Source organism: Bos taurus, chromosome 19 (assembly GCF_002263795.3).
Source record: "Bos taurus isolate L1 Dominette 01449 registration number 42190680 breed Hereford chromosome 19, ARS-UCD2.0, whole genome shotgun sequence".
NCBI classification, from domain to species: domain Eukaryota; kingdom Metazoa; phylum Chordata; class Mammalia; order Artiodactyla; family Bovidae; genus Bos; species Bos taurus.
Window position 1 is genome coordinate 61,825,946 of NC_037346.1, and position 19,952 is coordinate 61,845,897.

General features: G+C 50.8%; 1 protein-coding gene across 7 annotated transcripts in view; it reads right to left on the bottom strand.

Annotated features, from left to right (window-relative positions):
• The window catches only part of ARSG (arylsulfatase G), a 104,767-nt gene that overhangs the window by 44,173 nt on the left and 40,642 nt on the right, over positions 1–19,952 (bottom strand). For all 7 annotated transcript variants that reach the window (XM_059877961.1, XM_059877960.1, NM_001101967.1 and 4 more), the window contains 1 exon segment: positions 12,473–13,139. In XM_059877961.1, the coding sequence (XP_059733944.1) occupies positions 12,473–12,690 (218 nt within the window). In that variant the 5' untranslated portion in view covers positions 12,691–13,139.

Below are 19,952 nucleotides of genomic sequence, written 5' to 3' on the forward strand. Positions count from 1 at the left end.
GCAACTCACCATTGCATCAATTACTCGTATTAGAATCGGGGAACGTGAGCACAGGAAACGCAGCCTTGAAATCCCCGGAGAGATATAACATCTCTAAGTGAACCGTGTCCAGCCTTCATTTATAAGGAATTTTAAATAGAGGACGAGCCCTGCTCTTTAAACTCTCTAAATGGCTGTGTGACTGGAATAAAAGCTCTCTGGGCTCCATTCATAATTTAAAGGTGTGGAGGTGGAAACGAGCTTTAACGACCATCTGCGTGCAGACTGGCCTCTGCGTGCAGAGGGACAGAGGTGGGCGGGGGACCTGGGAGAAGGCAGGAGCAGGACGTCCACTGACTCGGTCAGCTCAGCCGCCACGTTGCTGCTGTTTAGTGAGAAGGATGCTAAGTGGGACCACTGAGCAACCATAGGCAGGCCCTTTGAACTATAAGCAGAGACTTCCTTGGCGATCCGGAGATTGGGGCTTTGTGCTTCTATTTCAGGGGCACGGGTTCGATCCCTGGTTGGAGAACTAAGATCCCACAAGGCATGCAGTCCAAAAAAAAAACTAAAAGGAAATGTGGCAGCAAATAGCCCACTTGGTGTGTTCTGCTGACTCATCCACTCATCTACCCCTCCATCCATTCACCCCTCCATGCATCCATTATCCACCCCTCCATCCATCCATCCATCCATCCATGCATCCATTATCCCCCCCTCCATCCATCCACCCCTCCACCCTCCATGCATCCATTATCCACCCCTCCATCCATCCACCCCTCCATCCATCCATCCATCCACCCCTCCATGCATCCATTATCCACCCCTCCATCCATCCACCCCTCCATCCATCCATCCATCCACCCCTCATGCATCCATTATCCACCCTCCATCCATCCACCCCCTCCACCCCTCCAACCCATCACCCCTCCATTGCATCCATTATCCACCCCCTCCATCCATCCCACCCCTCCATGCATCCATTCCCCTCCATCCATCCACCCCTCCATCATCCATCCATCCACCCTCCATCCATCCACCCCTCCATCCACCCTCCATCCATCCACCCCTCCATGCATCCATTATCCACCCCTCCATCCATCCACCCCTCCACCCCTCCATCCATCCACCCCTCCATGCATCCATTATCCACCCCTCCATCCATCCACCCCTCCATCCATCCATCCATCCACCCCTCCATCCATCCACCCCTCCACCCCTCCATCCATCCACTCATCCATCCATTAACTCACCCATCCATCCATCACTCCTACTCTTATTCTTTTCCAAAAACATGTCCCTGGCAGCTGAGCTTGGTATGATCCTTGGCAAGTCTCCCATTTCCCTTCCACACTCACCCACCAGGTACTTGACAACAAGATGGGCCCACAACTTATGGCCTGAACGTGACCCATCTTGGCAGCTGCTCCATGTACGTTTGAGAAAGATGTATGTTTTGCAGTTGTTCAGTTCAGTCGCTCAGTCGTGTCTGACTCTTTGCGACCCCATTGACTGCAGCACGCCAGGCTTCCCTGTCCAGCATCAACTCCCGGAGTTTACCCAAACCCATGTCCATTGAGTCAGTGATGCCATCCAGCCATCTCATCCTCTGTTGTCCCCTTCTCCTCCTGCCCCCAATCACTCCCAGCATCAGGGTCTTTTCCAATGAGTCAGTTCTTCCCATCAGGTGGCCAAAGTATTGGAGTTTCAGTTTCAACATCAGTCCTTCCAATGAACATCCAGGACTGATCTTTTTTAGATGGACTGGTTGGATCTCCTTGCAGTCCAAGGGACTCTCAAGAGTCTTCTCCAACACCACAGTTCAAAAACATCAATTCTTCGGTGCTCAGCCTTCTTCATAGTCCAACTCTCACATCCATACATGACCACAGGAAAAACCATAGCCTTGACTAGATGGATCTTTGTTGGCAAAGTAATGTCTCTGCTTTTGAATATGCTATCTAGGTTGATCATAATTTTCCTTCCAAGGAGTAAGCATCTTTTAATTTCATGGCTGCAGTCACCATCTGCAGTGATTTTGGAGCCCAGAAAAATAAAGTCTGACACTGTTTCCACTGTTTCCCCATCTATTTCCCATGAAGTGGTGGGACCGGATGCCATGATCTTCGTTTTCTGAATGTTGAGCTTTAAGCCAACTTTTTCACTTTCCACTTTCACTTTCATTAAGAGGCTCTTTAGTTCTTCACTTTCTACCATAAGGGTGGTGGCATCTGCATATCTGAGGTTATTGATATTTCTCCCGGCAATCTTGATTCCAGCTTGGGCTTCCTCCAGCAGAGCGTTTCTCATGATGTACTCTGGATATAAGTTAAATAAGCAGGGTGACAATATACAGCCTTGACATACTCCTTTTCCTATTTGGAACCAGTCTGTTGTTCCATGTCCAGTTCTAACTGTTGCTTCCTGACCTGCATACAGATTTCTCAAGAGGCAGGTCAGGTGGTCTGGTATTCCCATCTCTTTCAGAATTTTCCACAGTTTATTGTGATCCACACAGTCAAAGGCTTTGGCATAGTCAATAAAGCACAAATAGATGTTTTTCTGGAACTCTCTTGCTTTTTTGATGATCCAGCGGATGTTGGGAATTTGATCTCTGGTTCCTCTGCCTTTTCTAAAACCAGCTTGAACATCTGGAAGTTCACGGTTCACGTATTGCTGAAGCCTTGCTTAGAGAATTTTGAGCATTACTTTACTAGCATGTGAGATGAGTGCAACTGTGTGGCAGTTTGAGCATTCTTTGATTGCCTTTCTTTGGGATTGCAGTTGTCAGATAACAGCAAAACATACATTTCTACAGTTGATAGAAATAACTTCTGAAGCTTCAAAAATTAAAAAAAAAAAAAAAAGATGGGCACACAAGCATCTCAGGGCTTCCTAGATGGGCACTTCTGCCAGCCGCCACCACCACAGGTTGAGCCATCCTGGAGGCACAGCCCCTGCCCTCCCAGCCACCAGTGTGTGCCACGCCGGTGAGCTGGAATGGTCCATCCCAAACATCGTGGGTTACTTCAGTTCTCAGAGCCCTCAAACATCTGAAGGGGGGCCCTGCAGCAGCTGCTCCATCCACAGGTCCTCCATCCAACCTTCACACTCACTATACAGCCGTCCTCAACCATGAAATTGCCAGCCAGACCAGCAGAGCGCGGGCTGCGCATCATCTGGATGGATCCTCAGCACCGAGGACAGTGGCTCTGGGGCCGGGGCAGGGGAGGGCCTGTTTGGATATTCGTAGAGAGAAGGGGCATCTTTCAATGCCAGATCTCCGCTCGTGCTTCTCCCGCCACCTCCAACTTCTTTTCTCCCCTTGCTAGCTAATTCCTACTCATCTTTACAGTCCTAACCAATAAGCTCCAGGGAGTCCCTCCCAGCTCCCCTCTGGAGAAGCGGCCTTTGTTTCCTGTGGTCCCACAGCTGTATCCTTCATGCGCTTCTCACCCTGGGCCTTATTGTTCGAAAGATGGGAAGCCCAGCGTGACCTCTCTCATTTGTGCCTGTGAGATGTATTCAGTTCAGTTCAGTCGCTCAGTCGTGTCCGACTCTTTGCGACCCCATGAATCGCAGCACGCCAGGCCTCCCTGTCCATCACTAACTCCCGGAGTTCACTCAGACTCATGTCCATAGAGTCAGTGATGCCATCCAACCATGTCATCCTCTGTCGTCCCCTTCTCCTCCTGCCCCCAATCCCTCCCAGCATCAGAGTCTTTTCCAATGAGTCAGGTCTTCACGTGAGGTGGCCAAAGTACTGGAGTTTCAGCTTTAGCATCATTCCTTCCAAAGAAATCCCAGGGCTGATCTCCTTCAGAATGGACTGGTTGGATCTCCTTGCAGTCCAAGGGACTCTCAAGAGTCTTCTCTAACACCACAGTTCAAAAGCATCGATTCTTAGGCACTCAGCCTTCTTCACAGTCCAACTCTCACATCCATACATGATCACAGGAAAAACCATAGCCTTGACTAGAAGGACCTTTGTTGGCAAAGTAATGTCTCTGCTTTTGAATAGCTATCTAAGTTGGTCATAACTTTCGTTCCAAAGAGTAAGCGTCTTTTAATTTCATGGCTGCAATCACCATCTGCAGTGATATGCTAATTCTGTTCCCCCAGAATGTCAAGCCGATTACATCCAACTCAGGTGATAAGAGCCTCAGGGGTGGGAGATGCTTCTGGAGTCCCTGTTCTTCCTTCTGCATCCTAAAGGCTGCCTTTCCTGTCTCGATTTTCCACCAGACTGTAAAACTGTCTTAAGGGCAGAGCTGGCCGGAGCCTCCCAGTGTGACTCATGATGGGTCCTCAGTAGAGATTCATTGTTGAACGGCTACAGCTGGGAGACTTAAAAGCAGAACGGAATGGTAGCCACTGTGCTGGCTGGTGAACAGTTCAGTTCCTCTTCTCTGAGACTGGCTGTCACCAAGATCCGCGTGTTCCTGCATGTCCCCGCTGCTACACAAGGATAAAACCAGTCTTCACGTTGTCCCAGTGGCCAGGTAGGCATCACATGTTGTTTATGCCTGTTTGACGCACTGCCTCAAGGACAAAGAGGTAACCTCCCCTGTCCCGCAATGCTGAGGATTTACAAAGAGAAGACAGAATGGGACGTCCCAGGGCAAACAGCTCAGAGTTAAAGGTGAAGTGCACAGGAGGAGAGGATTTCTCCCTGAGGAGGGTCCTCCACCCAGAACCTGGATTACCGAGTTATAAGGTCAGGGGCAGAGTGGAGAAGGCTGGAAGGGGATGCCCTGGTAGGGGAGGGTCTTTCTCTGGCTGATATAAGTCTCCTTCACAAAGTTCTTCCTGCCCTCGCTCTCGGGCGTCTATCAGACCACTCTCCTGCAGTTTTCAGAACCTCTCCACGTCCTACAAAATCCCCAAAGCAGCAGAATGGCTGAGAAAGCCCTGAGAGGTGGCAGAGCATGTGCATTTTTGCAAAAAGTCAGTGCTGGAAAGAGAAGTCACACCTGGCTTTGGACTGAACTTGAAACCGTGTACCTCAGACTGAAACTTGAACCCACTGGCCAGGACCCAGCTTGGGACTTGAACACACCTGGGCTCAGAATTAACGAAGTTCAGGTTCTTGATGTCTCATGGCAGGAAGAATTCAGTGAGAGACAAAGTGATAGGTAAGAAGTGGGAGTATTTAGAGAGAAACACACCCCACAGACAGAGTGAGGGCCCTGGAGAAGGTGAGTATGGCTCCAGGGGATGGGGGTTGTCGTATTTATAGAGGTGGGTAATTTCACAGGCTAATCAGTAGGAGGAACATGCCAGCTATTTTGGGGAAGGGGTGGGGATTTCCAGGAACTGGGCCACCACCCACTTGCTGACCTTTTGTGGTTAGCTTTGTAACTATCATGGCGCCTGTGGGTGTGTCATTCAGCTCACTTGCGTTACAGTGAGTATATACTGAGGCACAAGAGCTAGCGGAAGCCAACTGGTCTGCCATCTTGGGCCCATTTGGTTCTGATCAGCTGATGTCCTGTCCTCGGGCTGTGTCGGGCTGTGTCGTTCTTTGAAACGTCGTGCCCTGCCCCCTTCTCTCCTGTTTCAAACTGACAGCTCAATTCATTCCTCACCAGGGCCGTTTTTAGAAACAGCCCCAAGCTCCTGGGGGCCTCTGACCTTGCAGGGGTGACCGCTGATCTCAGATTCTTAGTCACTGCCTAGAACTCTCAGAGCAGCAGGGACTTGCCTCAAAATTAAATTAAGGGCAGAGAAGGCACAAAACAGGGAAGAAGAGAACTCAACTGTGCATAGTTAATAGATTACGAGTTAACTTAACTCGAAGCAAACATATTTAAGAGGTACTGTCACCTAAACCCCTAGCTCATTGCAGCATTATTTACAACCATCAGGACAGGGAAGCAACCCGAGTGTCCCCTGATAGACCAAAGAAGATGCGGTATGTGCACACAGAGGACTACTACACAGCGGCAAAAAAGCATGAACGCGTACCATCCTCAGCTACACGGATGGATATTATGCTTGGTGAAGTAAGTCAGACAGAAAAAGACCACTGCTGTGTGATTTCACTTATATGTGGATTGCAAAACAGAAAGCAAATGAACCGAGACAACAAAATAGAGAACAAACATGCTGTTGCCCGAGGGGAGAAGGAGTGAGGGAAGTAGGTGAGGAAGACTAACAGGGACATACTCCCAGTTTCAACACAAATGCGTCGTGGGAATGAAATGTACAGTGTGAATACAGTCACTGATCATGCCGTACCTCGCATGGCGACGGACGACCACGAAAATGATATTTGGCTATGGACAGAAACAGCTAATCACTGCCTGTGCACCAGGAAATAGCAGTCTTGTAGGTGAATTACGAAACCGAGCAGGGCCCTGTGGGGCCTCCCAGGCACGAAAGCCTTTCCACGTCCGCCATTTCTTGTTAGTAGAAAATAGGCTTCACTCAGCCCCTATGACCTTCCCTGAGTTCCGAACATGTCCCTGTTAGTCCCCCAGTCGTATCCGACTCTTTGCGACCCCATGGACGACAGCTCACCAGGCTCCTCTGTCCATGGGATTCTCCAGGGAAGAAGCTGGAGTGGGTACCCATTCCCTTCTCCAGGGGATCGTCCCAACACGGGGATTGAACCCGGGTCTCCTGCATTGCAGGCAGATTCTTTACCGTCTGAGCTACCAGGGAAGCCCCTAAGCTCTGAAGGTCAGATTCAAATAGCTGCTAATCAGGGAAGCAGGGGAACTGTACGGACCATAGTCAGATTGAAAAAGAAGTGAATGGGGGCCTCCCAGGTAGTCAAGTGGTTAGGACTCCAGGCTCGCACCGGAGGAGTTCCATCCTTGGCTGGGGAACTAAGAGTCCAAGCCTCAAAGTGAGGCCAAAAAGAAAACCAAGCCAGAAAACAATGGTTGACGACTAAACCACATCTCTCAGCCGCCCCTTCCACCTGCGCAGCACACAAATCCTTTGCCAGCTTCAAACGGAGGAAAACTACTGAGATTCCAATCCCCACCCCCTTCAACAGCTGCCTTCCCTCTTCCTGGCAACGCCGGCCCAGGCCTTGAAGGACACTCTTGGCAAACTCCCCTCTCCCACCCAGCCCTTAACGAGAAGGCTCTCGACGGGAGGATGTTGATTCCGCCACTCACTAACTCTGTGCCAGTTATGTGACCTTGAGTCCCTCACCTGTGGAAGAAGTGCAGCCTCGGGTGGTGGCAAGAGCCGAAGGGGGCAATGCCGGGGGCCTGGCAGCACTCGGGACGGGTTACTGACTGTTACGGCAGGTGCTGGTCCGGCATGCACGGTCCACGGATTCCCTGGGGACTGCCCCGGGTCCGCTCTCCTCCACAGTTCTCTCTTGGACTTCTCGACATGCAGAGGAGCCAGTTCATATGGACAATTCAAACGTGTACTGTTTCTAACAACAAAAACCACAGCGAGCGTGTCTCCAATTGTTGCTGCTGTTCAGTCGCTAAGTTCTGTCTGATTCCTTGCGACCCCATGAACTGTAGCCCACCAGGCTCCTCTGTCCATGGGACTTCCCAGGCAAGAATGCTCGAGTAGGTGGCCATTCCTTTCACCAGGGGATCTTCCCTATCCAGGGACTGAACCCGAGTCTCCTGCATTGGCATGCAGATTCTTCACCACTGAGCCACCAGCGAAGTCCATACATTTACATTGCGTGCTGTGCACTTAGTCACTTAGCCATGTCTGACTCTTTGAGACCCCAGGGACTGTAGCCCGCCAGGCTCCTCTGTCCATGGGGATTCTCCAGGCAAGAATCCTGGGGTGGGCAGCCATGCCCTTCTCCAGGGGATCTTCCCAACCCAGGGATCGAACCCAGGTCTCCTGCATTGCAGGCGGATTCTTTACCAGCTGAGCCACCATTTTATATATATATATCTTTTTTGGTAAATTTTACTGACGTGTAGTTGATTTACAACGTTCTGTTAATTTCTGCTGTCAACAAAGCGACTCAGTTACACACACTGATTCTTTTCGTGTTCTTTTCCACTGCGGTCTGTCACACAGGATATTGAAGGTGGCTCCGTGTGTCCACAGTCAGGTCCTATTGTTTATCCATTCTACATATCCTAGCTTACGTGCCCAAACTCCATTCCTTCCCTTCCTTTTAGGTACTCTTTTTCAGATTCTTCCCCATTATAGGTTATTACAAGATTCTAAACGCGATCCTCTGTGCTGCACGGCGGGTCCTTCTCATTTACCTGTTTTACATGCAATGCTGTGTATCTGCCAGTCCCAAACTCCTAGTTCATCCCTCCTCACCTTTCCCCTTTGGCGACCCTAAATCTGTTTTCTACATCTGTGAATCTGTTTCTGTTCTGTAAACAAGCTCACAGTACCGTTTTTTCAGATCCCACGGGTAAGTGATATCACGTGGCATCTGTCTCTCTCTGCCTCACTTCACTGGTATGATCGTGTCTGAGTCCATCCCCGTTGCCCGGTGAGATGCCATCATCTCACCCTTTCACGTGTTCCTTTACTTCTGGCCACGCCCCTCGGCCTGTGGCATCTTGGTTCCATGACCGGGATCAAACTCTAGCCCCGTGCAGTGGGAGTGAGGGGTCTTAACCACTGACCCTCCAGGGAGCCCTGATATTTCACCCTTTCTCATGGAAGCCACCTCGTCTAAAAGTAACTGGTTGCCACAATCCTAGGAAACGAGCACACGAAAGAAAGGGAGATAACAGAAGAGAGAGTTTCTCAAGTCCCCCTTGGCCCCTGTTTGGCAATAAGTGTTCTTTCTGAGAGTCACGGTTCCCCACCAGCGGCGAGCAGGCAGGCAGGGAAAAGCCCGCAGTGAATCAGCCCTGGCCTCACAGGAAGCGCGCTTTCCTGTCAACAAAGTGCAGAGTGAAAAGCTGTCGACACCGGTCCGAGGGCCCTGCCACGGGGCTGCGACACCAGGAGGAAGGGAGGAGAGCCCCCAGGCGCACGGGCCTTTGGTCCCCGAGAGGCCCTTTCCGCTGGGGCTGAGCACGCAGGTGGGGACGGCTCGCGAGCAGAGCCCAGGGCCTCACAAATCTCAGTTTAAACAAGGGGCCACATACTTCTCCACAAACCCACTCGACATGGAAAGCAGAAGTCCTTGAGCATTAGGCAACCCAGTTCCCGTTGAGGCTCTGGTCAATGCTAGGGATTAACTCTCTCCCCGGGGAGAAAAAGAAAAAAATCTGACATGAAAAATCTGGGGTGACATTCCAAAGCACCTGGAACTCCTGAAGCCCAATTATTGATGAACAAATATTTAGGAACTGTCTCCTAGGCGCCAGGCTCGGTGCAGCAGTACAAGCGTAGGAGGACAGACGAGGCCTTTCTCCTCCTGACGCCCAGAGCTAGAAGGGCGCTGTACAGTCTCCTGTGGCTGCTGCAACAGATGACCACAGACCAGGGGGCCTGCAATTACAGAAACTGATTCAGTGTGGGAGGCAAGAAGCCTGAAATCGAGGTGGCGCAGGGTCGATTCCCTCTGCAGCTTCATCAGCAGAGCCCATCCCAGGCCTCCCCCCTGGTTTCTGATGGTTGCCTGGCAACCCTTGTGGGTGGATCACTCCATCCTCTGCCTCCATCTTCATTTCACCTTCTCTTCTGCATCCTTTCCTCTTCCTGTAAGGACAGCAGTGGTTGGGTTGAGGGCCACTCTAAATCAAGTAAGACATCACAGAGATCCTTAACTAATGACATCCGCAAAGACCCTATTTCCAAATTTGGTCACATTCTGAGGCTCTGGGCAGACGTGAATTTGGGGCTGGTGTTTTGAACCCAACACAGGTGGTCAGCTGGTTAGGCAGTTGCCATGAAGAGCAGCAGAGGTGATGACAGGGCGCACCGGAGACAGCCAAGTGAGCATCCCGAGGGCCTCACCGGGAACCGGGAACCAGGTGGTGAGTGGAGACTGGTTAAACAGTAGAGGAAAGTGGACTGAACCATAAAGTTGGACCATGCAGAAGGCTGAGCACTGAAGAACTGTGGGGCTGGACAAGACTCTTGAGAGTCCCTTGGACTGCAAGGAGATCCAACCAGCCAATCCCAAAGGAGATCAACCCCTAATATTCATTGGAAGGACAGATGCTGAAACTGAAGCTCAGATACTCTGGCCGCCTGATGTGAAGAGCCAACTCACTGGAAAAGACTCTGGTGCGGGGAAAGACTGAAGGCAGGAGGAGAGGGGGACGACAGAGGACGAGATGGTTGGATGGCATCTGCGACTCAATGGACATGAGTTTGAGCAAACTCCAGGAGATAGTAAAGGACTGGGAAGCCTGGTGTGCTGCAGTTCATGGGGTCGCAGAGTCGGACACAACTTAGGGACTGAATAACAACAAACAAGTGGAAAGTGTATCAAAAACTAATCATTATCTATAAAATGGATAACCAACAAGGACCTACTGTACAGCACAGGGAATTCTGCTCAATACTCTGTAGTAACCTGTATGGGAAAAGAATCTGGAAAAGAATGGATATACGTGCATGTATAACTGAATCACTTTGCTATTTACCTGAAACTATCGCATTGTAAATCAACCATACTCTAATACAAAATAAAAGTTATATTTAAAAAAGAGTTGGACAAGACGAGCAACTGAACAACAACGAAACAACTAATTACACAGATGAGGATTAAACAGAGGGAGAAAACAGCTGAGGGCACAGAGGGTACCACAGCTGGTCCAGACAGGAGGGGCGCTGCGAGGCCCAGGGCAGGAGGGGCCCTGTGGAGGGTCAGGGCAGGGGATGGGCTGGGCTTGTTCGCTGCTCCTTTGAGTTCAGATTTTATCCTTAGGGTTACCAAACGCCTTTGAAAGGTTGGAAACAGGGAGACGTTTCTAGAAACTTCCTCTTGGCCAAGGGGAGGCGGATGGATGAGAGTGAGCGACATCAGATGCAGGGACCGCAGGGTCCCTATCTCAGGGGAAAGCTCTAAGCGTGAGGATGCTCGTGGGTGAAACTCCAGAGAAGCCCGTGTGCTGTCCCAACAAGCCGGCGGGGGTGATTCCCCACCAGAGGAATTTAACCTTGACAGATGGGATCTGGCCAGTCAGAGCAACATCCACCCAATAAGGAAAACCCAAAGTCTGGAAGCCTGACACTTTTTCTCAGTCTCACTTTCAAAGAGAGGAAAAGCTGCACTGGAGCAAAAAATTTATAAACAATTGGACTGGTTCAGATACACACCCCTCTTCCTCTCTGCCGCCTTCAGAGTTCAGTGCGCCATAAATGGGCCATAAATCCTGTCAGCTCACAGTTAAGTCCTTTGACCTTTGTGTGCCCCACTGACTTTCAGCCACTCTCCAAAGGTCACCTTCTCCCTTAAACTTCCAGGCTGGGGTCCACACCCTCCCCCACAGACTCCAGAAACTCCTGATGCAAGCTCCTGGACTAGATTGTAATCTGTACTTTCCTTTCAACCTGTCTCCACTAAGAGACCTTAAGGGCAAGGATCTTTATCTTGTTCACCTTTGTGTTTCCACTTCCTAATATACACACACACAAAGTTAGTGTTATCAGAATTCCCTGAGCGGTTAGGGCTCAGTGTTCTCGCTGCTAGGGCCCTGAGTTTGATCTCTGGTCAGGGAACTAAGATCACAACAAGTTGAGGAGCACAGCCAAAAAAAAAAAAAAAAAAGTGTTATTGGATAGATGTATGCATAGATGGATGAAGGAATGGATGGATGAATGGATAGATGGATGGACGGATGGATGAAGAGATGGATGGATGGATGAAGGGATGGATGGATGGACAGATGAAGGGATGGATGGATGGACAGATGAAGCGATAGATGGTTGGATAGATGAATGGATAGATGGATGGATGGATGGATAGATGGATAGATGGATGAAGGGATGGATAGATGAAAGGGATGGATGGATGAATGGATAGATGGACAGATGGATGGATGGATGAAAGGATGGATGGATAGATGAAGGGAAGGATGGATGGATAGATGAATAGATGGATGGATAGATGGATGAAGGGATGGATGGATGGACAGATGAAGCAATGGATGGATGGATGAATTAAGGGGTAGATGAATGGATAGATGAATGGATGGGTGGATAGATGGATGGATGGATGAAGGGGTGGATAGATGAAAGAATAGATGGATGGATGAATGGATAGATGGATGGATGGATGGATGGATGGATGGACAGATGAAGTGATGGATGGATGGATAGATTAATAGATAGATGGACAGATGGATGGATGGAGGGATGGATGGATAGATGAAGCAATGGATGGATGGATAGATGAATGGATGGATGGATGAAGGGATGGATAGATGAAAGGATGGATGGATGAAGGCGTGGATGGATGGATGGATGGATTTCTTCATGCTGCTGTACTGGCTGAAAAACCAATTCATCAATCAATTAATTAAATCAACATGGACCCAGCAATTGCTCTCTAAGTGCTTTTACACAGCCCCCTTCCCCCAGAGAGTCAGGGTAGGACATCCAAAGAGGCCCAGCCTGGCACCCCAGCACTCACCTCGTTCCTTCTGCAGCCATCCTGTCCAGGTTGGCAGTGTCCTTCGTGCCCGCCCAGTTGGCTCCCAGGTCACCCCACCCCATGTCATCCGCCAAAATGATCACGAAATTCGGTTTCTGGCCTCTTGTCTCCCCACTGAAGCTAAAATCCACAAGAGGATAAAGACATCCCAGGAAACTCAGCCCCACCAACCAGACCTTTAGGGAAAGCCAGGCCATGGTGATCGGGGAGGATTCCAAGCCTGTGGAGTGAGGCGGTGGGGGAGTTTGCCGGGAAGACACGGGGAGTGATGGGGATGCCTACAGGGATGTTGGGGGCTGCAGAAACGAGCAAGAGTCAGGAGCAAGAGTCAGGAGAAAATTCAAGAGTCAGGAGGCTCCAGCCCCAAACGAGGCCTTCTCCAGCCCAGCTCCGGGAGGCGGCGGGCAGTGTGTGGCCATCAGACCGCTGTGTCAGCAGCTGCTCTCGGCCACTTGGAAAACGACCCCTCGGTTCAGGGCTGTGTGAGCCGGAGCACAGGCCGTGCAGCTGTTCGGGGCTCCAGCTGGCAAGTGTGGGACAAGTGCTCACATCTGTGAAACACCTGGACAGTCCAGAAGCCACAGTCCTCCCCAGTCGAGTTTCTGAGTTCCAGATGGTGGAAGGCTTCGTGTGTCTGTAAGGTTTCCTGAAAGAACAGAAATTGACAAGAAAACAGAGTTAAAACTGCCAGTGCAGCTGTGTTTTACTCAGTAGCTTAGGAAATAATCACTTTCCCATGCCAACACATGTTTTCCTTCTTATTTGAGTATTGAACGGGTTCATCAGTTTCTCCACCTGAGAATTAGTGATGCTAATAATATTTGCAATAGACTGATGATTACAGGGCTGGAATCAACATTAGGGATGATGTCTGAACCCGCTCACCATATAGGGGGGAATATTCTGGGGCCCCGTGTTCCAGATCGGGGGGCAAGAACCAGCACCCCACTCTGTGAAACACCAGTGCTCCCCGACTCCCACCCCATCGTGTTTCTCTGACTCACGAGAAACCAAGTGCAAACGTGTCAAACCCATCAAGGATTCTAGAAGAAGGGGTGAGGCCCTTACTACCAAGACATGCTTCTCTCTAACAGTCGTGCTGTTCGAGTTTTGTGTGTTTGGGGTTTTTGTTGCTGTTTTGGTTTTTCGGCTGCACCGTAGTTCTCCTACCAGGGATGGAGCACCTGACCGCGTCCAGCACCGAGTCCTGACCACGTGGAATTTACTGGCATTTATTTGGAATTCCCAAATAAAAGAGCAGTATGGTTTTTTTTTTTTTTTTTTTTGGTTGCGCTGTGCAGCATGCAGGATTGCAGCACCCAGACCAGGGAGACCCAGGCCCCTACAGCAGGCGCTCAGAGTCTGAACCACTGGCCTGCCAGGGAAGCCCCTCTGTACGAAGTTCTTGATAGAAAGTAACTGGAGGGAAAGGAAAGGAAAATAACTAAGTTAATGGTGGAATCTGGGTGGACAGTCCAGGGAGCTTACTGTAGGACCCTTTCCACTTTGCTGTACATTTGAAATGTTTCATAATGTTAGGAAAAAATGTCCAAAAAGCACTTAATGGAAATGTGTCCCTTTACATATTGACAATGTAATCTGTAAAAAGAAAATCTTAAATCAACCAGTGCTTCTCACATTTTGATGCACATACAAATCAACTGGAGAGTTTATTAAAATGCAGGTTCATTAGGTGAGGCTGGTACCTGGAAACTATATTTCTAATGTAGTCTTTGGATCACATTTTGAGTAGCAAGATAATTAAGGGAAAAAAAAAAAAAATCAAGGACTTCCCTGGTGGTCCAGTGGTTAAGAATCCAGCTGCCAATGCAGGGGACACGGGTTCGATCCCTGGTCGGCGAAGATCCCACATGACGTGGGGCACAACCGTGAGCCGTGCCCATGAGCCACAACCGCTGAGCCACGTGCTGAACTACGGAAGCCCGTGAGCCTACAGCCCCTGCTCCACAGCAAGAGAAGGAACTGCAGGAAGAAGCAACACTCCGCAGCGAGAGAGCAGCCCCGCTCCCCACAGCTAGAAAAAGCCCACCCGCAGCAAAAGACCCAGCACAGTCACAACACACAAGAAACCAAAGAATTCAAGACAAAAAGGGAAGCATGTTAGTCACTCAGTCGTGTCCCATTCTTTGCTACCCCACGAACTGTAGCCCACCAGGCTCCTCTGTCCATGGGATTCTCCAGGCAAGAATACTGGAGTGGGTTGCCATGCCCTCCTCCAGGGGATCTTCCCGACCCAGGTCTCCTGCACTGCAAGCGGATTCTTTACCATCTGAGCCACCAGGGAAGCCACTAACAAACAAACAAAAAATTAAGATTCTGGTCCTAAAAGAAAATAAACCTAACTGGAGGTGATTAGCATAACTAGAGATGATTCAGCTTCCATGGAAAAACACAAAAGCAATGAATCAGGTTGAGTTTTGAAAGACAGAAATGGAAGGTTATGCTTTCAACTGCAGGCTGCAAATGGAAACACAGAATAAAACCATATTACCCCTAGTTCACCTAAAAGCCCTAAATTGACTAGGTTGGTAAGGACACATAGACTTGAAATTCTGGATCAGATTTTAAAAGTCTCTATGGAACACCCAAGCTATTAAAGGAGAACCAAATTATAATATATAAAGATGCTACTAGGGCTGGGACTTCCCAGGTGGCGCTGGCGGTAAAGAACCCGCCTGCCAGCGCAGGAGGCGTAAAAGAGTGGGTTCTATCCCTGGGTCGGGAAGGTCCCCTGGAGGAGGGTGGGGCAACCCACGCCAGTGTTCTTGCCTGGAGAATCCCCATAGACAGAGGAGCCTGGCGGGCTACAGTCCATGGGGTCACAGACAGTCAGATACAACTGAAGCAACTCAGCACAGCACACACTAGGGCTGGGGTTTTGAGAGATGCCATCTGTATCCCTGCCTTTGAGGAAGGAATGAACAGCCCACAGATCCAGCCAGCCAACCCAACGGCCAACCGGCTGGATGGGAGTGGCTGGAGGTATGTAAGTTCTGGAAGATCCAGATAAACTCAGGAGAGGCAGATATGCACTTCATCAAAATAAAAGGAATTCCAAGTCAACAATCATGGTCATCTGGAGGGCAATGAATCAATTGTTCAGAAATGCAAATTCCTCCTTTTTCCAAAAGGAAAGTTAATATTTCAAACTCAATTAGATTCAACTGGTCTTTGTTGACCTTGAGGCCCCAAAGACTTCTCCCTTTCTAGAAGAAAAAGCCTCTGCACAGGGAGCGCCCTACAAACACTTGTTGACTTGTCTCACGGTACTGGCTTCGGACCATGAGCAACAGTCAGAGGAAGCTTTTCTTCTTAAAGTCACTTAGCTTGGAACCCTAGAGCGCTCCAGTTCTTCATCCATAATCCATTTCAGAATGACCCAACACGAAACCTCCCAGGGAGTGGGGGAAAACCACTGAAGAAGGAAGTTAAAATTAAGGTGGGAACAGAAGTAAACAGATTGTCTTTCTTAAGAATTCTATGATAAAACATTCCTCTGAGGTTTTTCAAAAAGGGTCATTAGTCCTTACAATTTTTATAGAATGGAAATAAGCTAATTTAGCCAGTACACCATCCTTCTCCTCCACACCCACGCCTCCAGGGAGACATTTAATACTTTCCCCCACTTATTGTTTTTAACTAAAGGGAAAAAGCAAGTCAGACTTTCAAAGAACGGACTCCAAGCCACGAACCTTGATTAAGATCCAGGCTGACATTATGGAAAACAGTATGGAGGCTCCTCAGAACATTAAAAATAGAACGACCAGACAATCCCACAATCCCACTTCTCAGGGTATATCCAGAGAAGATGAGATTAAGATCTTGAAGAAATACCTGCACACCCGCCTTTGAAGTGAACATGGTGAAGTGAAGTCGCTCAGTCATGTTCGACTCTTTGCAACCCCATGGACTGTAGCCTACCAGGCTCCTCCCTCCATGGGATTCTCCAGGCAAGAGTACTGGAGTGGGTTGCCATTTCCTTCTCCAGGGGATCTTCCCGACCCAGGGATCGAACCTGGGTCTCCCACATTGCAGGCAGACACTTTAACCTCTGAGCCACCAGGGAAGCCCACACCCACCTTTACTACAGCATTATTCACAACAGCCCGAGTATCCAGTGACGGGTGAACAGGTAGAGAAAATGTGCCGTCTGTATCACACACACACACATAATGGAATGAGTGGACCCTAAGAAGGAAATTCTTCTGCATTTATAGCAACCTGGATGAACCTGGAGGATATTCTGCGAAATGAAAAGAGCCAGGCACAGAAAGACAAGTATCTCCTGATCTCACATAGTGATCTCACTTCTATGGGGAATCTAACAAAGCAGAACACACAGAGCAGAGGGGGTGGTGGCTGCCAGGGGCCGGGGGCGGGGGAAGGGAGCTTGTCAAAGTACAAACCTTCAGTTATATGCAATCAACCACTTCTGAGCGTCTAATGTGCAGCACACCGAGCAGAGTTCACGAAACTGCACCGCAAACTTCAGATTCACTAACAGCAGACCTTCAGTGTCTCTACCACCAAAACAGTTTTAAAGGTGACCGTATGAGATGACGGATGTGTTGATTAGCTTGACTACGGTCGTCATTTTATAATGTATGTATATATCAAAACAATACAGACAACAAATACAGTTCATGACGATGGACACGGACTTGGACAAACTCCAGGAGGTGGTGAGGGACGGAGAAGCCTGGTGTGCTGCAGTCCACGGGGTAGCAGAGCGTCGGACATGACTCGGTGACTGAACAACAGGCAAGTAATACGGTTTTCATTTGCCAGTTGTACCTCAGTAAAGCTGGGTTGTTCGTGCTTTTTTAAATATCCAAGCTGAGGGACCTCTCTGGTGGCCCAGTGCTTGGGACTCTGTGCTTCCAATGCAGGGAGCACGGGTTCCACCCTGGTCGGTGAGCGCGAAGACCCTACAGGCTGCATGTGTGTTGGTCGCTCAGTCGTGTCTGACTCTCTGTGACCCCATGAACTGTAGCCCACCAGGCTCCTCCGTCCATGGGATTCTCCAGGCAAGGACACTGGAGTGGGTTGCCATACCCTTCTCCTGACCCAGGGCTGGAACCCAGGTCTCCTGCATTGCAATCAGACTCTTTACCATCTGAGCCACCAGGGAAGCCCCACAATGTGCATGGCAAGGCCGAAAAATAATAATAAGACATAAAAATGTAAAAATAAATATTCAGGCTGAGACTTTGAGCTCAGAGTCTTAGCTGAGGTCACCTTCCCCAATTTTCCTTATATATCACATTTCCCAGCTCAGAAGGGGGTGTGGTCACAGGCAAGGAACACTCCTGGGGGCTCAGGAAGACAGGGGGCGAGACTTCCCTGGTGGCCCAGCAGTTAAGACTTGACACTTTCAACACAGGGGGCCCGAGTTCAGTCCCTGGTCAAAGAGCGAAGATCCCACGTGCTGCTCGGTGTGGCCAAAAAAAGGCAAAAAAAGAAAGGGGGTCTCTGGCAAATAAAGCCTTCACCCCTCCTTCCACTGAGTTGGAAGTTACCCGACCACCCTACTCAACAAACCGCTGCAAGGAAGGCCCATCTGTTCCATCCAAGCAGAACTCCCTGATGGTCCAGTGGTTTAGAGTCTGCCCTCCCAACACAGAGGTACAGGTAAGATCCCTGGTCAGGGAACTAAGATCCCGAAAGCCTCACGGCAGGGCCAAAAAAAAAAAAGGCCATCTGGGATAGATCTTGCTGGGGAGAGCAAGAACCCTGCCTGTGTCCTCAGGCTGCAGGAGAGGGAACTCTAGCTGCTGATCCGTTTTGCGAGGGCCTGTGCTCTTCTCCGCGAGCCCCGGGGAAGCAGGGCACTGGACCTGCTAAGGCCTGGTGCTCTTTGGTTCCCGGCGGGCTGATGGGGAAAGGTGCTCATGACAAGGGAACGATGCAGTCTGTGGCCGGGAGCGCTGAGAGCCGGCGGAGGAGGCCACCTGAAGACGAGCTTTCAGTCCACACGCCGGCGGGAGGCCCGTCACCTGAGCCTGGCTCCCCGAGGGGCCCCGGCCAAGCGGCCACGAGAGGGCCTCGCAAACAGCTGAAACAACAAGACAGCCGGCGGCCCTATCTGGCAGAGGGCTCTGTTGGTTTTCCAAAGACAAAGCTTCGGATGAGCTGAGGCCAAGAAAGACAAAGGCCCGGGGGGTGTGATCTCTGGTTGCAGAGCTCTGTGGTTTCGTCCGGCAGGTCGGAACGCGGGCGGAGGGGGCGCAGGCTGCAGCTGCGAGTCACGCGGGAGCTCCCGGGGCACCAGCTGCCCACGTGTGTCCAAAATGATCCGACATCACCCATCGGGGGACGTGGAACGAGGGACAGTCTCGATCCGGGAGCTGTGCTTCAGCAGTGAATGAAACATGGAACCCACTGCCCGCCTGGCACCCCCGTGCTGTGGGCGGGGGAGAGGGTGGGAAGATCCCAGGGGGCGAGTCAGGGAGAGAACGAACCCGGAGGGGACCAGGAGTGGGCAGGCAAGCGGCTGTGGGTTACGGAAGGTCAAGGGCGGCCCCACTGAGGAGCGGACCCTTCCAGCGGCCCCGGGAGAGTAGCGCGCAAGACTCGCGGTTCTGGAAGGTTCTGCCAGAGAGAGCATAAGGCGGGGGCGGGTGAGCCCCACGCAAACAGCAGGACGAGGAGGGCGAGGGTGAGACGGCCTCTCCTGCGCCAGCGTGGGGTCGGAACAGGGTCCCCCGGGCTGCCTGGCTGGGGACGCGGTGCGGCGGGGGAAGACGGGCTGAGGAGCCGCGTGCCAGCCCGGGTGAGTCCAGGTGGGACTGGCCGCCAGGTGAGGCTGCCAGGGGCCCAGGGTGCAGCACTAGCGGCGGGGACGTGCCCGCCCAGGCACCCGCCCGCAAGCCCTGGCAAGAGCACTGCCTTCAGTTTTGCCTCGCCCTCCGCCAAGCCCAGAGCCGGGAAGATGCAGCTGACTTGGCGGCCGGCGTCAAACGGTTCCTTACCGCTGAGCATGATGAACCTCCTCAGGGCTCCTCCTTGGTCCTGAGACCCCAACACGGTCACTCTGGGGCCGGCCCACGACTCCCTAGGAGTGTCTGTGGTGGGCGGGGGCGGGGGGGCTGCCCTGGTGGGCCAGTGGGACTCGGTTGGATCCCTGATGGGGAACGCTGCAAGCAGAGACCCAGTGCAGCCAAAATTAAGAGGAAAAAAAAAAAGGAGTGTTTGAGGGGGCGGGGCTGCGGTCTCAGTTCAACAGAGGATGCAAAGGAAAAGCTTCGTTTTCTGTTCTGTATTTTTCTTGTTTTACTGAGATATCACTGACAACGCACCCCTGTGGAAGTCTAAGGCGGGCAGCGTAAGGACTGGACAAACGTGTTCTGTGAAATGATGACCACAATATCTCTTATAGATACAAGTAAGAAAAGAGAGAAGAAAAACAAATGGTTTTTTTCCTTGTAATGAGAACTTT